Genomic DNA, 18,279 nt, shown 5'->3' on the forward strand with positions numbered 1-18,279 from the left:
TCTTTATCTTGGTCCAAACCTATAAATAATATTGTCATCAAAATGGGAAGTGGAATCGGTATGACTAGGAAGTGTTCTGCTTTCACCACTCCCTCTATAATGACATCTGTTATTCATTCTTTGGTTTTGTCTCATTTAGAATGCTGCCCTGTTATCTGGTCATCAGCTACAAAATCTGATTTGAAAAAGTTACAGATTGCTCAGAATAAAGCGGCTCGTCTGGCACTAGGCTGTTCATACCGGAAAAGTATTAGTTATATGCATGAACATCTGGCATGGCTAATGGTTGAAAAGAAATTAGCAGTGAGTCTTCTAATGCTACTGCAGGACATTATTTCCACTGGTAAGCCGTATAGCTTGGCTCACCAGTTAAAAATGACTTCTGAACATGGTTACAACACCAGAGGAGCAGCTTCTGGCAACATAAGAATAAAAACAACACCAAAATCAAACTGTCTTAAACACACTGGTATATGGTCAATAACTCTCTGGAATGTTCTTTGAACTGTGATTTGTGAATTTGTTCTTTTTATTTGTTTTTATTTTGTTCCGTTTTTGTATTTTTAGTTGTACATTTGTATTGCATTTGTTTTATTCAGGACCCCAGGAAGACTAGAGGCTCAGTCATGTCTCTAATGGGGATCCTTCAATAAACATAAACGCACGCATGCACACACCCTTAGTTAGCTGTGGCCTAAGGGTTAGAGGAGCGCCCTTGTTGCCGGAAGGTTGCCGGTTCGATTCCCCGGACGGGCAGGAAAGATCTGGGTGTGGAAGTGATTGTCATCACTCACCCAACACCGCTGAAGTGCCCTTGAGCAAGGCACTCCAACTGCTCCCCCTGGAGCTGCTAAGTGGCCAACAGTATAAGACTGTGGTTGTATTGGTCAGCTCCGAGGTAAATGTAAGATGACACAGGCTTTAAAGACCACTTCACCACTTTTCAACCTATCTTCATATAATCGGTCCTCACTAATGTCTGTGTCCCATGGGAGGGCTGTGGGCATTCGAGACGAGAAAGTGCTATTTTATCATGAACATTAGTGAGGACCAATTATGAAGATTGAAAAGTGGTGAAGTGGTCCTTTAACGGGTTAAAATGCTCACTCAATTGTGGTATGATACTATACGGTGGCGGTAGTTAGTATGTCAAAATAGGCAAACATTCTGCGGAAACATGAAAGTTTTGTGAAAGTAGTCGATTTTGCAACATGCCGTGACTCGAGCTTATAGATCCTTGTAGCTATTTTCGGTGAAAATATATGGTGTAGAGGGAAAATATACGAATTGTATAGGGTTTAAGTGGATAAACCGGATACTGAATTCTACAAAAAATAACTATTGTGTGGAGCGTTGCGAGCTCGTCGATGATCTATTTTTGGCATGTGACACAGTCATAAGATGGAGTATAATTTATTCATGAATGACTCCTAGACTCATTATCTCTGACCCTTTCTTCACATTTCTGGGTCTTCCCCAACACTCTGTGCTGAGTGCTAAGTCATGTAATCCGTGTAACAGAAACTAAAAGCTGCAGCTGACCTCTATCCCAGTCAGCAAGCTGAATGGATTCTCCTCTGAATTCTGAATGAAAGCTGCTCTGATAAAGCCATGTTTTCTTTGTGTGTGTGTGTGTGTGTGTGTGTGTGTGTGTGTGTGTGTGTGCGTGCGGGCGTGCTCGTGCTCGTGCGTGCGGGTGATCGTGCGTGCGTGTGGGTACGTGCGTGGCTGTCTGCACATCAACATGGAAGGAGACGCTCCTCTGAGATATGAGCCACAGAGTGCCCCAGCGAAGTCTCCCTGATCACTAGCCCTGAACAGCAACAGAAGCTTAGTGTAATACTATGTTTACACATGACAAACATCCTTATAAGTGACAAGACCACAAAGTCATTTTACAAGAACAGCGTATCCGATTCAGTACATGCATTTTCTTTTGGGAAATGTACAGCCTGTCTCATATGTTCGATATTTTAAACTTTTATTTATTCAAAAATTGTGAAAATAGCTCTACAAACTCACAACACATCAATGTGATGCGTATGAGTTTGCAGATCAGCTATTCTTTCGAACCCCGAGCCCTTGCACCTCGCAACCACCTATTGTTGCATGATATTTTTATCACCCATGGGTGTGTGGTTCACTTACGTACAACAAGCCCCTGAATTCCCTTTCTGCTGTCTGCTGACGACAGTGGGGTCACGCTGTTGTCTAGCATTGTTTGCTAGCACGTTCTCCCCATGGCCCACAAGAAAATAGATTTTTTTTAATGTTCCTAAACTTTCATAAAACCTCTCCGCTTGATACTTCATGCCATGGTGGCCACGGGAAGAAAATCAATACGCTCTCAAATAGATGAATAGGTGGAGTTTTAGCTTGGGGGGAGTGCGATATATGCTTCAGCTCTGTCTGAATGGTTTGGTTGATTGTTTGTACATTTGCAGATAAATAACTTTATCTCTGAATGGCCCTTACAGGTTTCGATTTGCTGGGGGGAGGGGGGTATATTCCCCCTCTGTTCAATCATTGTTATGGCCGGTGAGGATATGTCTTATCCTTGCTTCTGGTCTGACTATATTAAATTCAGTACATGCATTTTCTTTTGGGAAATGTACAGCCTGTCTCATATGTTTGATATTTTAAACTTTTATTTATTCAAAAATTGTGAAAATAGCTCTACAAACTCACAACACATCAATGTGATGCGTATGAGTTTGCAGATCAGCTATTTTTTCGAACCCCGAGCCCTTGCACCTCGCAACCACCTATTGTTGCATGATATTTTTATTCTCTCTTCTAGGAATACCAGATTGATATAATCTTTGCTCAGACGTGGACAGACAGCCGGCTCAGATACAACAGCACAATGAAAATACTGACTCTGAACAGCAACATGGTGGGACTCATTTGGCTACCAGACACCATCTTCAGAAACTCCAAGACTGCTGATTCCCATTGGATTACCACACCCAATCAGTTGCTCAGAATATGGAATGACGGCAAGATACTTTATACACTAAGGTATGTAACATTATCCTCATTTTCCCCCTGTACACCAAATGTGTTTTCAGAAAATAGCTTGTCGGCAAGCTCACACATTTCACACCATTATCACTGAATGTTAGCCTATTATGATGTTTCTCAGAGTCGGATAAGGGTCCAAATGGACCCTTATTGATCTGTAACACTGAGTGCACCGTCCCTGACCCATGGATGCATACGTGATCACAAACGTAACATGCGGAACTGCATGTTATGTGCATATTTTGTATGGGACTGACCTCATCTGTTGCTGTTCTGTTCCATTAGTGAGGAACCTGAAATAGGTCTCAAACCACACACAAAAATAGTGGATTCTGTCAATATACGAGGGTACAGTACTATATCAAAAAGCAGAGTCCTGGGACTTATTTCTGGCCTATTTTTCCTACTAGGCCAGAAATACTATACTTGTTTTTATCATCCGGTTTTAAAATGTGCATTATCTATATGCACTAAACTAAACGCACATTCAAACTTTTTTTTAATATATAGACAGAATATACTGTTAATATATATTGCAACATGAATTATGTTTACACTGTGGTACTGCCAATTTACTAAAGTCTAAACTCTTCCACCACTGCTATTAATATATCTGAAAATATGTGCTGAAAAATGTACAAGCTATAGCTCCCAACATGTCGCAAAGGAGTGGACCAAGTACAGAGCCGACCCCGGTCAAGTTCACTATAGACTACTAGAGGATTTTAGTGGTCAACCTCATTAGAAAGGTCAGATAACCAACCAATGTAATTAACGGCCTTTCAACAGCATGCTCTCGTGACCAGACCTCTCTCTCTCTTGGGACAATAATCTGTGCATAATTTTATACAGTAGTATCAGTGGGGGAAATTAAGTACATTTACTCAAGTACTGCAGGCCTACTTAAGTACAATTCTTAGGTACATTTACTTTACTGGGGTATTAAAATGTTTTGATACTGACACATTGTACTTTTTACTCCACTAGGCCTACAATTATTTGACAGTTTTAGTTACCAGTTACTTTGCAGATTTAGTTTATTAATATATTAGCCTACAATTAACACATGCATTAAAGGGCCACTTCACCCCTTTTGCAACCAGAGCCTATTTTAATGATGTTTAGGACACAAGAAACACTTTCCCGGGGTTTTAATGTGTATACGTTCTTTTTTTTAATATAATTTAGTCATGATGCCATGTTCCATGTTGACCAAAAACCTGTCATGAAAATGTGGTCTCACTTCCTTCCTGGACTACAAAGTCACACCTCCATGCAGCCTCGCCCCTCTCCACAAGGAGGGGAAGTGCACCAAAGCATTATGGGCATTAAGTCAAACGCACTTCATTACACACACACACACACACACACACACACACACGCACACACACACACACACACACACACACACACACACACACACACACACACACACACACACACACACACACACACACACACACACACACACACACACACACACACACACACACAAGCTTTCAGTCATTGACCTTCTTCAGGCATAAAGAAGGGCAGCCTTTGTAGGTAAAGGTTATGTTGTGTTCATACTAGCGGAAACAAAGCAACAGGCTACAAGTCATTTTCAGTGGAATTATGAAGCTACAAACCAAACAACAGGCGTGACACGTGACAAATCAAAGTAGAGCTGGCTTCAGCTGTTAAGAATTACACCATACATAATTTCTATGAGGACTTACTGCTGTATGAATTGAAGTTGTGTCCATGACGTGTTGGTTATTATTACTTTTCTTTTTTAAATTTAATCCCACGATTTTTCAACCCATTTTTATTAATTATTATCTAGGGAGTTTCCCTAGATTTTTAATTATTTTAATTAAATTATTAAATTATTTAATTAAATTAATTAAATTATTTAATTTTAATTATTATCTAGGGAGTTTCCCCGGGCCGGACGTAGCGAGGGGAAGGAACACGTTATTCCGACCAGTTCTAGTTTAGAGACCATGATTACTGCATGTTTTTGTGGTTTCAAAGTTATGTGCAGGCCGTGTCACTGGCTTTGAGTGACCGTGGCCACTGAAAAGATGATACAAACTGCGTTACTCCAATGTGGCGTAAGCATAAGGCATCTAGTGTGGCAGAAACTACATGATGAAGTTGCGATTGCGCAGTAGGGCAAAAATGAGACGCAATTCATTTTCATACTAATTGTACATTTAAATACCTTGAAGATGTTGAAAGCAGCTTCCTTGCCATGAGGACTGAACAATATTCGGACCCGGTTGTTTTTGATGATCACAGCTCTGCCTGAAAAACATACGAAAAATAAAAAATCTGTAAGGCGTCTTTCCACGTGTTGCTTCGAACAGTCAGTCGAGTATATGGACATACATTACAAACAAAACCTAGTGAGATTCACCTCAGAGGATCACATTGATGTACAATATTCATGGAATTCTGGAAATCTGTTGGTGGCGTGAGAGAAAGACAATGAAATGTCACTTTGCATTATTGTGCTTTGATTTCGGCCACAGTAAACAGAGATGACATTTTTGTGGTATCTGTTCTCTACTGGCTACAGAGTGACTGCTGCGATGAGGTTGAAAGGTCTCACTGCATTTTCATGTTCCGCCAATGTGTGATTATTATCTGTATCATTGCTTTGCCATCACTTATTTGACCACTCTGTTTATGGCTAATGTTGCTTTACAGCTGTTATGGCCACAGGGGAAAACCATTTAACTTAAAACTGAAATGTGTATGTTTTATCTCCAGTACGGGAGACCAAACATCTACCACTCATCCAAGAAAAAACCCCTGCTTGGCCAGGGGAGGTATTGCGCTTATGAGCTTCAGGCAAGGTCTACCTTCTTAAATGAAATAATATGGATACCACCTCCAACCACTACAGATGTGTTGGTTGTATTAACATATACCATTACAGATTGAAAAAAAAAATATATATATATATATATATATATATCTCCGCCAGGCTGGAGTAAAGTTTTTACCATTGTCTATCCGTGTGTATGCCTGTGAGCTGAATCGTGGGCACTGATGGACTGATCTGCGTGAAACTTTACATTTGCACTTCCAATAGGCAAAGGTAGAACATGTGTGGTGTAATTTTCACTCAGTCTCACATAGACAAAGGCTCTGTGGCCTTTTACCATTCTTGAGATAAGGGACAAAACTTTTTTCAAACTGGATTTTTTTTTTTTTTAAGATACATTCAAATCAAATAGATGTATTTGTAGACACAGGTCTCACCTACCAATCTTGAGAAGGAACAGGTTTTTCGCATAACATTTCTTTCTAAAATGGGACATTTATGCACTTAATACCTGATTCATGTCAACTCCGTCAGACACACTAAAATCCCTTTTAATTGAATTTTATCATTTCAACAATAATATAAAGTCCTCAGTTATCTTATAATGGCTTTCAGTAATCAAGTTAAGTAATACAAATCTTTTAATATTATTTTGTTCCAATATCACACTATTATGAAATATCCAATTTCTCAAAACCGTCATTTCAACCTTTATTTTCAATATTATAACATGAAAACCATGTAAAAAAAAAAAAAAATCATCATTACGTATCATTTCAGTTGGTGTTTCAATACATAAGCACAAAAGATTTGACAGCGAATTTTCTATTTCTTTGGAAATTAACAAAAACATCACGGGACGAACGTCTGACGGAGTTGACGAACATCTGACGGAGTTGACAAGTTTAACTGATTTAGGTTCTAGACCACCTAGGATCTTGATTCTGGTGACTAATCCCACATTTTCAAGGATGAGGAATACAGTGGTACTATTTAGATTTGCCCTGTGAACATGGCAGCCATTTTTCAAAATGGCCGCCAACTTTCTGTTATTTCCCAATAACTCAAGTTCTACACCACCTAGGATCTTGATTCTGGTGACTAATCATACATTTTCAAGGATGTGGGATACATTGGTACTATTTAGATTTGTCCTGTGACCATGGTAGACATTTTTCAAAATGGCCGCCAACTTTCTGTTATTTCCCAATAACTCAAGTTCTACACCACCTAGGATCTTGATTCTGGTGACTAATCATACATTTTCAAGGGTGAGGAATACAGTTGTACTATTTAGATTTATCCTGTGACCATGGATGGTAGACATTTTCAAAAATGGTGGACCTGCTATTATTTTACCAATTTACTCAGGGAATATTATCAGAATAATATAAAATCTGTGAATACATTTCTTACCAAGAATTTTCTTCACTAATGTTTGTAAAGGTGTCTACTAACATATCCCACATTGGTTTCTATTTGACCACCCTAGGGGCATGTTTGACAGCTGCTGAAAGTTGGGTACCATCAACAACCAATATAAGGCTAAATGTTCTAAATTTCATTATGCTTTAAGTAGCATGTGGCATGTCAAACTAGGGGCTTTTCATGATTCTGGATCCATTCCAAGCATTAGTTTTGCACAAAAAACACTACGTTGGCTAAAAACGGCCATAGCCATCATCACAGATGTGATGAGGTCAGCACATGTCGGCACATTTGGGCAAGTGGCTATGGCCAAACTAGGGGGTCTATGGCCAAACTAGGGGTCAAACTCCTTGGGCTAAATTCTGTGAGGTGAACAGTGAGCAGTGAACAGTGAGCGAAAGACTGAAGACAGAAGATTTGGCTTCAGGACCATCAGGCAGGATGTGCAGACACTGAAGGCATCAGTGTCTTTCTCTGTGTCCCCAGCATGTCAACCAAAGCAATGTTACCAAATCAAAGGAGCCTTCACCTCATGTCACCTGGGGCTGGGTGAGCAATCGTATCCTGTATCTAAACTCACAACTAAATACAGACACTTGGCCAGACTGCCGTTTGAAAGGGTCAAACCCCTCATCCTGATTGGGGAAGACCACCCCACCTAATCACACCAACCGAACAAGTGAGGTTGGGGCCTCCAGGTGGGCCAGCAGCCATCTGCACAAGACTGGGCTGGACCCTGCAGGAAAGCAATCTCCAGCCAAGACAATGTAAGTTGACTATAACAGAGCCCCAGAACACAGAGCTCAGGAGAAGGATGGAGAAACACTGGCAGGAGGCCACCAAGATACAATGCCCCAGAGACCCAGAGTGTGCCACCACTGGCAATAAGGAGATCAACTGCTGCAGCAAAGATGTCATGAAAGGCAAGTCTCCACCAAAAAAAACCCTGAACCTAATCGGGGTGTCAAGAGACCAAAGTTTCTCCCCCACAGTTCCCTGCAGTGGCCAGTGAAGTCAAACTGTGCATCTGTACCTGAAAGGGGCAAGTCAAAGGCCAGAAAGCCCACCTCCTTTTAATGTCCTGTCAGTAGAAACTCAACCTGCACCTGAAATAAGCCCTTACCTCTCCCAGAGAAAGATCATCCTTGAAAATGTAATGATTAGTCGCCAGAATCAAGATCCTTGGTGGTCTAAAACTTGAGTTATTGGTAAAATAACAGCAGGTTGGTGGTCATTTTGAAAAACAATGGCTGCCATGGTCACAGGACAAATCTAAATAGTACCACTGTATTTCTCATCTTTTAAAATGTATGATTAGTCGCCAAAATCAAGATCCTAGGTGGTCTAAAACTTGAGTTATTGTAAAATAACAGCAGGTGGCGGCCATTTTGAAAAAAAAATGGCTGCTATGGTCACAGGACAAATCTAAATATTACCAATGTACCCCACATCCTTGAAAATGTATGATTAGTCACCAGAATCAAGATCCTAGGTGGTGTAGAACTTGAGTTATTGTAAAATAACAGCAGGTGGCGGCCATTTTGAAAAATGGCTGCCATGGTCACAGGGAAAGTCTAAATTGTACCACTGTATCCCTCATCCTTGAAAATGAGGTCTTAGTCACCAGAATCAAGATCCTAGGTGGTGTAGAACTTGAGTTATTGTAAAATAACATCAGGTGGCGGCTCTTTTGTAATATGGCTGCCATGGTCACCACGAGACAAATCTGTGATGGCCCCATAGCCAAAAATGTTCCTTAAGGCATGCTCTAACTGTGTGCCAAATTAGAATACTGCCCATTATTCAAAAACAATAATTTTATTGTTTTAGGAACACTTTTGTCAACTCCGTCAGATACACGTCAACTCCGTCAGACACAAAATCTGACGGAGTTGACGTCTGACGGAGTTGACAAAATGGCATTTGTTTTCATCTTAACCCTCTTTAGTACAATGTAGCCATTTTGTTTTTGCTTAATTTTGTTAGCTAAACCTAACCCCTAAACTAAAATAATAAACATTATTTTTGAATTCTTAACAAAGATCATAATAATGTCCTGACGGAGTTGACATGTAAAAGCTGTGACCACATTGTTATCAACATTGTTTGTTTAAAATATCAAACAATTGAATGCTTGTCAGACCAGGTACTCCACTGTTGCAACAAATATAAATGGGACTTGGAAAAGGAGTCTTCAGGCTAAATCTGTTGACAATATTTTCTGATTAATTTAAGACTTTAAAAAAAACCTGACGGAGTTGACGGAGACGTGGGACGAACATTTGATATGAGATATTTAATAGAAAATATGAATTAAAATGAACTGTGTATATTATTTGCTATGTTGTTGACAATCTACTTTAATTTAGTATGTATATTTATGTGATTGTGACAGTATTAGACACTTTTTTGGCAGTTTGAAATTGTGGCCACTTGCTGGGGACAGGCTAAATACAGGCCTTTTTGTGTACAGGGCCTGCTTTTAACTAATTCAGATGGAATATGAAAACAATTATAATGAAATTAAGGGCATAATAATACACAACTGTATTACACTTAACTTTGCAAGTGCTTTTATTTTTATGAATTAATTTATTTTTTACATAAAATAAGGCTCTTATGTGTGGGACATGTTTTTTCCACTTTTGTCCCTCATCTCAAGAATGAGTGGTGTATTATTATTAAAGTCTGGGCTCCAATACACGACACATGCCCCATTTTTTCATATGGGCCTCATGGTTAGGCTGACCCAGTGACCATATACACTCTTTTCTTTTGGAGTTCTGTCTGGCCTGCTGGGTGGGTTTTATAAACAAAACAAAAAAACAGAAGAGGCTATTGGAGAACCTGATTTGAAAAAGGGCCTTGTGACAATAAATCAAACAGGGTTTTGATATTTCATAGAGTTTGCCTGTAATTTTGATTGATTGGTTTGTTGGATATTTAAAATGTTTATAGTACAGTCAGTGGTACAATTATACAATGGTGCTAAAAGGATAACACAAAAAGCCCTGAGGAGTTATTTCATAGAGAAGCAATCAATTGCCTCCATCGTGTATCATGAGCACATCCAATCATACCAAAATTGTAATTGCATATTAAGGGGCTCTACAGAGTGCACCTCCAACACTGCTTTCACTTCTGCCCAATGTGCCCATAGGGGAAATCAAATGGTTCCCGTCAAACTGTAGTTTCCCCCGCACCTTCCTTGTGTCAGGACTGCTGCACTTCACGACGTAGATCTCCGCCAGGCGTGGCTGCCTAGACAAGCCTGGCGGAGATCTACGTTCCTGACCAAGGACACTTTTGGATTGTAGCTTTATATACACTTAGCAGCAGCAAAGTGTTAAGGAGGGAGACATGTCACATGCTCAATTTGTAGCATGTTATCCAAGACCTCCTGCAGGCCAGTTAGACGTTACCATGGAAGCCACCCTGGTGGTGTTAGAATGAATGCAATTAGGACTGAGCCGTCTCATAAGGGTTAAATATAGACCGGACAGAACCCACGGCATAACTCAACAAAATGTTTCCCCTCTGAATAATACAGTATGTTGTCATTTATTTACTTTGGCAAAAAGTAAATACTTACTATTAAAGAAAATTGTCATCAAGAATCATAAGCAAGCTAAGAACCTATCATTCGTCAGTACAACAGTACAATATCTTAGCTCTGGTCCATATCTCTAATACGTTGCATTTAGAGCCATGTTACCGTCAACTTGATGCATGAATGCAGACCAGCCTCTCGTCTTTAGCGTAAATAAAAATAAAGTTTCGGCAAAGGCGGGTTTTGACATTAGAAAGCCTACTTTCCTTAGTGGAAGCACTCTGAGCCCCCCACCACACGTATAAAGGGGTACTTTTTGGCCAGAAAGGGATTTCTTTTCACCGGAGGAAAGATATTCTCTATGAGGGTATTCTCTGGACAATATCGGTAGAGGGCGCATTGGAGTAACTAAAAGTTTTTTTCCCCCGGTGAAAACAAAATCCCTTTTTGGCCAAAAAGTACTGTTTAGATGTGTGGTGGGGGCTCAGAGTGCTTCCACTAAGGAAAGTAAGCTTTCTAATGACACAACCCGCCTTTGTTCTGCATCATTCTGCATGAGACCAGGTAGAAAATAAATCCCTCACCCTGCAAAAAGGTTTAACCAAAGCCACTTTGCATTTATCTCACCCTCAATATGATGGAATAAATATATATACTGTATAACTTTACAGGCATTGCAGATGGTGCAGTCCTCTCATAATCGAATATTACAACCTTGCTTCTAGGTTGGAGTTTCCCTAATGTCGAAAACATCCAAATCAAACTCATTTTCACTTGAAGGTATTGCTCATGGCAGCTGATTTTAATGGGATCATGGCAACTTTACATATGGTTTGAAGGACATTATTCAATTATTGTGTCTTATAATTGAAGGTCAGCAACAGTTGACTCCGTCTGTCATGACTGTTGTTGTAAAGCAAAGCTGTTCCTCTACTTTTCACAAGTATACGGTATACGTCTATCTCTTCGACTGTTCTAAAACCTAATAAGGCTAAAGGTACTGTAGACTGAAGGTAACATTATTGCATTCTCTCTGGGACTCTCAGCTTTAAATTGAACTACCTTTGGACTCATTCTCCAGCTAAATCAGCATATCTTTTATTCATTGGTTTTACTTTAGGGGAAATCGAATGGTTCCTGTCAATTGTACAAACTGTAGTTTCCCCCGCACCTTCCTTGTGTCAGGACTGCTGCACTTCACGACGTACATCTCCGCCAGGTGTGGCTGCCTAGACAAGCCTGGCGGAGATCTACGTTCCTGACCAAGGACACTTTTGTAGTATTCATTAATAAATAAGTTCCGGATTGTAGCTTTATACACTTAGCAGCAGCAAAGTGTTAAGGAGGGAGATAAAGTGTTTTATAACATTTTCTTCACTATAAATGTTAAATGGTGCATTTATATAGCACCTTTATCCAAGGCGCTTTACATAGTGCTTTACGTTCACCCATTCACACACCGATGGCGATGGAAGATATGCAAGCAATTTGGGGTTCAGTGTCTTGCCCAAGGACACTTCTGCTACACAAGTGAAGATTGGGTATACCTACAGTATGTACTGCACATTCTGTAGTGTAATGAATTATTGGCCATGGAGTGAATTCAAAAAGCAATTGTGCATGATTCACTAAACAATCTTATAGCTGTCTCTTATTCTCTTGAACCACAGCTGACTCACAATCACATTAATACAAAAAGTAGTGAAGTAGCTTTATACACCATTGAGAAATGCTGTAGGATCTGATTAAAATCGGAGCCGATCAAGTATACTATTCAATTTATGAATGGCCAATTAAGGCCATGCAGACTTATTTGTTAGTATTGCATTCAATGAGCTTAAGTCTCCCAAAAATATTACGGCAATGAGGCAGAAACCAAGAAATATTTTTACTTCTGTTAAAATTGAAGGCTTCATGTTATTATCGCATTTCATGTTACAGTATGAATGCCTAAAATGTGGACATATTTTTAGAATACAGTTCAGATTCAGAACACACTGTCACACTCAGATTCTACACATGTGACAACAATGCACTTTTTTGTTTGGGTCTGTCTCTTCTCTCAAATCAACAATGCAGCAAACCAGACCCCACTATACAAGTATAAAATATAGGATAACAAAACCCCATTGGATAACTTTATCCTTCACAACACTCTTGCCTCGACACATTGACATTACATTAATTTGTTAACATACAGCCCCACACCCAGGGTTTGAACTGCTGGGGGGAGGGTGGGATGACTCCATGACTCCCTGCTTCTGGTCAGACGGAATTATTAAATACATGCATTTCCTTTTGTGAATAGTGTGATATGTTTGATAATATCACAACTTAATTCAATGTAAAAATATATGTTTAACACATTAACCCATGGCAATTCACTTTTGGGTAATTTTCTTTCATAATTTAAATGCATTGCATTTTAAGATTGTAGATCTACTATTTTCAGTATTGGCCACGCTCACCCTCTGTTTTGTTGTACAAATCAAACCATGCATACAGCAGCAGCATACTGTATCAAAGCCTAGGTAAAGATAATTGTACACACTCATTTGCACATGTGGTTGGATGAAAGTAGCTGTTATATGGCATATGAACATCGATGCTTGTCATCTCATCCTTGTGGTAACAGGGAATGACTTAAATAAACAGTCAGTATGGCAGCATAGACACAGCGCACATGTGTTTTACAACAAGCTGTCACAAACAGAAATTGTATGATCTTCACTTGTTTCAGGCAGTTTATTGTGTTAATTAGATGTGACGGTAGGAGTGTAGGGTGACGGCAAGGTGAGTGTAGTGATGTGGAACCTACACAGTTCAGGTCTCCAAACACAATGGGCCAGGGGAAAATAAGTGGTTGTTGATATTGTTGTCACTGTGCAATTGTGGCTCCCTCTATCTCTCTCTCTTCTAAAGTCTTTATTCCCATGAAAGAGTTTTTCTTTGCCCCTATTACCAAGTACTTGCTCATGTTTCATTATTATTGGTAGCGCTGTCGCCTCACAGCTAGAAGGTCCGGGGTGTCAGGATGCAGAGAGAATTGAACCCAATACGCAGAGTCACAGGAAACTATGTCGATTTCAAAGTATTGAATAAGGAAAATAGGCAAAATCTTACACTGAAGTAGAACTCAGGAATCAAGGCATAAGTCTCACACTTGAGTAGAACGCAGGAAACAGGAATAAATCTCATCCTCGAGTAGAACATAGGAAACAGGAATAAATCTCACTCAGGAAACAAACGAAAATGACATGGTAGTCAAAAAGTAACATGCACCGACGACATCAAACTATGAACTGACAAAGGTGGTTTGAAAAGAGTCGAGTTAAACTCTATTACTGGGCGTGTAATTTACGTGCACTCTCATTTTGGCTCCAAGATCAATTGCCTACATGGGCATTTATTGAAGGTCAATGTTGTCCCCCAACATCGTTGTCAGCTTTAATCTTTTCCCCAGTGGCCTCAAGATATACTAAGTTGCCAAAGGATTCCATAGTCTCGCATTCTCTCAAAATTTGGCTCTCAATACGAAAGCATTTCGGTTGGCACCCGGGCTCTGTGCGCGCACCACTGGTCGCTAACCATGCTTTTTTACCGTCCCTCTCTGACTCATTATTTAAAGTGTGGCATAGAAATGGTATTCACTCCTTCAAAGATCTTTATATTGATGGGTTATTTCCGACCTTTGAACAAATACGACGCAAATTCAATTTACCCCAATCACATTTCTTTAGATTTCTACAGATACGACATTTTTTAACACAACACACTGATTCATTTCCAAACATACCTCCCAACTCATCAATGGAATCTATATTTCTACCTGACCCATTGCTCAAAGGAGGTGTTTCTATTATTTATAACTCTCTCTCATGTTTAGATAATAATGCCTCCTTGGAGTATTTAAAAACTGCTTGGGAAAACGACTTAGGAATATCTATCACTGACGAGCAATGGTCTACATCTCAAAAGTTTGTGCACTCTTCTTCAGTATGTGCCAGGCACGGTCTTATACAGTTTAAAATATTACACAGATTACATTTGTCAAAGGAAAAACTCAACAGAATGTATCCAAATGTGAATCCAGCCTGCGACAGATGTGGCCAGTCGCCGGCCACTCTAGCTCATATGTTCTGGCATTGCACAAAACTAAGATCATATTGGCAAAATATATTTAAATCACTGTCAGACATTGTTGAAAAACCTTTTGACCCGGATCCACTAACAGCAATTATGGGAGTCACAGGGCCCGGGGTCAAACTGTCTACTTTCCAATATAACATGGTAAAATATGTGACTCTACTGGCTCGCAGACTGATACTGTTGAATTGGAAACAAGCACAGGTTCCAACTCACACTTCACTTATGAAGGATGTTATGCATTACTTACAATTGGAAAAGATTAAATTTGAATTGAGAGGGAGTGAAGATAGGTTCTACCAGACATGGCAACCCTTCATTGCATATTTTAATAGGTGCACGCTAACCCCTCCTACACAATAGATAGCACAATAGAAAATTGGAAAGAAAGAAAAGGAACTGAAAGAAAAGGAACTGAGTGTTTTTTCTTTATTTTATTTTTTATTATTTAAAAAAGAATGTCTAATTTACTTAATTCACAACATGTTGGTAGTTTGAGAGCAAGAGTGTCTGTCCTGTTGTCTGTTTTGTTTGTCTGTTCACACTTGTCATTGTTTAACTGTTTTTCTTTGTTTTACACTTATGTCTTTTTTTATTATACTGTATGTGGAACATTTACATTGCCTGTTATTTTTTTCATTTTTATTTAACTGAATTACTTATTATCATTGTCTAAATCTGAAATTGTCTTTCAAAAATGCCTAATAAAAACAGTATTAAAAAAAAAGAAAAGAGTCGAGTTATATATAGGGGGCAGGCTGATTGGAGAAATGTTCACAGGTGGGATGACGAGGGAGTTGGAGACAGGTGAGTAAATGGGACTGCAGTGTGGAATGGAAAGTGGGAGTGGCCAGGGCTGACATGGTCTGTGGAGATTTGGGGGCCCACTTGCAATACCCTTGCAACCAGGGCCCAGCAGTGGTCCCTGGTTGAGAATAGCCGAGGTAGAGTCTCTCTCTACTCTCATCCTGCTCTAGTGTCTTGAGAAAACATATTGTGATTTGATACTATATAAATAAAATGTGAGCTATTTACACCCAGATCAGATTTGGTTTGTTTATGAATGTTTCTCACAATCATGTGATTTATAACAATGGTGATTCTCTTTCATTTGCAGGCTGACCATAAATGCAGAATGTCAACTCCAGTTTCATAACTTTCCTATGGATGAGCACTCCTGCCCACTCATATTCTCCAGCTGTAAGTATGATATGACCATTATGGTTCCCGGGCACTTCCCCCCTGATGCTTAAGATATGATATTATTGTATATAGAGGGTATGCGTGTGACATCATCACCATACCCAGAAGTTATGCAGGAATGCCTACCGAGTGGCAAAGTGACTTTCTGGCCTTGACAGCCCATACATTCAAACAGAAAATTCCTACACTATATCTGATTACATTAAACAACGTTAAACAACGTTAAACTCACTTTGACACTCGATTAACCACTCACTTTGTGTGTGTGCACACCCTCTATTGCTTAGACTCTGTCCATCCTGTCATTCCATAAGAGAGCGGAGATAATAATAATAATAATCTACTGGCAACCAATGAAGGGAGGCCAGTACTGGAGTAATGTGTTCACACCTCCTGGTGTGGGTCAGTAGTCTTGCTGCAGAATTTTGCACTAGTTGCAGGCGGGCTATGGATTTTTTGGGAGAACGGTTCTCGAATTATGTGGATTATAGACGTACATGCGTACATATGGAGTTCTGTGTCAGGCATGCCAAAATATGTTGTGATGTCAGAACAGGCCAGCTCCATAATGGAGCCTGGGCAGGCCCTGTCCAGAGGCCGGGCAGAGGCCTTTTGTGGCGGTTCTGGACAACCGTGGGTCCGACGGACTCGATACCGGGCACTGCACTTCCTGTGGGGGTGTCGAATTTGAAGTCGGTGGGGCGAACGGTTCTCAAGTTATGTGCATTACAGCTGTACACACAGACAGAAACATGGTGCATTTTGAGCTTGGAAATTTGGGCATCTATGGACCAAAATCTGGTTAGGATGCCTCTCGGGCGTCTCAAGGCACCTCCCACTGGGAGGAGACCCCGGGGCAGACCAAGGCGCAGTTGGAGGAAACACAGACTCACTGGCCTTGAAACATCTCGGGATCCCCCAGGAGGAAGTCACTAATATTGCCCTGCAGAGGGAAGTCTGGAGCTCTCTGGTGGAGCCATGCCCCCACGACCCGATTAAGCGGTTGAAGATGGATGGATGGATGGATGGGTGGATGGATGGATGGACCAAAACTCCAAAAGTATTCATTTTCAATAATTCCTCAAAATATCTGTAGAACTGCGCTGAATATATATATATATTTTTTTGGATAAAAAAACATTTCCCTTTTGTAGAACAAGGGAAGAAAGGAAGATGTCTTTAGCAAGAACTCAACCATTGTACAACTGAAAAGCAATGATCAAAGCATGCCACAATTTAGACAAGGCCTATGCAATTTAACTGAGGTCAATTGCTTTATGATCACAAAGCCTGTTGGTGAGCAAAAATAGAATGAGAAAACTAATACACTACTGACAGCCTGAGTATACAAATGCATTTACAATTGTGATATGAAGGAGAAAATACTGTAGGCTTGATTGTTTATAATAGTAGACTGGGTTGGGATCAAGTTGCTTTGCAGGCTGCTGATCAGAATGAACTGAAAATGAAAGTAAGAAAGTGGGTACAAGACAGGGAAGAAGATAGGGGGGTAAGGATATCAAGGCAAGAAAGAAGAACGTTTGAAGGAAGGAAGTAAAGGGATCCGGTCTAGAATGGATATGCACACTTGTCTGTACGTGTGAGAACAGCATCACATAAAAAATAAATAATAATAATAAACTAAACTCACATTGATAAATCTGTGTTTTTTTGAGGAGCAAGAGACTGTGCAAGAGTCAGGCAACAGAAGGGACACAGACACAAATTGTCTGACTGCTGGAGCCTGGAATGACATACTGTATGGGCTAGGATGACAGGGAGGGAAATGAACATTTATGTTACCAACAGCACTAGTATGCGCTTTACTTTTCACATCGCTGACTACGTCGGAGGTCGGCGGCGGGATCTCACCCCCCCTGCCAGCTATTATCATACACTTTATACTGTTTGTGGTGAAAAAAAGAAGATCCTGTCTCTCCGCTAATCTCATGTTTTGAGGAACAACAGTAAGAATGTGTGAAAATGAGGATAATTTGCAAATGCCACCAAACATCTCTCAATCAAATAACCACTAAATAACAACTAAACAGGAGCTATTTCTGTTTGTGCCGTCCTTTTGAGAAGAGGCTATGAATTTGGATAATAATGTGCT

At 40.0% G+C, this 18,279-nt stretch overlaps 1 protein-coding gene across 1 annotated transcript in view; it reads left to right on the forward strand.

Moving 5' to 3' along the window:
• gabrg3 (gamma-aminobutyric acid type A receptor subunit gamma3) overlaps positions 1-18,279 on the forward strand; it is a gene marked incomplete at both ends in the record, with an annotated part of 95,304 nt that overhangs the window by 60,579 nt on the left and 16,446 nt on the right. The window contains 2 exons of the mRNA XM_080770917.1: positions 2,801-3,021; positions 16,081-16,163. Coding sequence (XP_080627043.1) covers positions 2,801-3,021; positions 16,081-16,163 — 304 coding nt within the window. The remainder of the gene's footprint in view (positions 1-2,800; positions 3,022-16,080; positions 16,164-18,279) is intronic.

This window comes from Protomyctophum bolini, assembly GCF_963924005.1.
Source record: "Protomyctophum bolini genome assembly, chromosome: 8".
Classification (NCBI taxonomy): Eukaryota; Metazoa; Chordata; class Actinopteri; order Myctophiformes; family Myctophidae; genus Protomyctophum; species Protomyctophum bolini.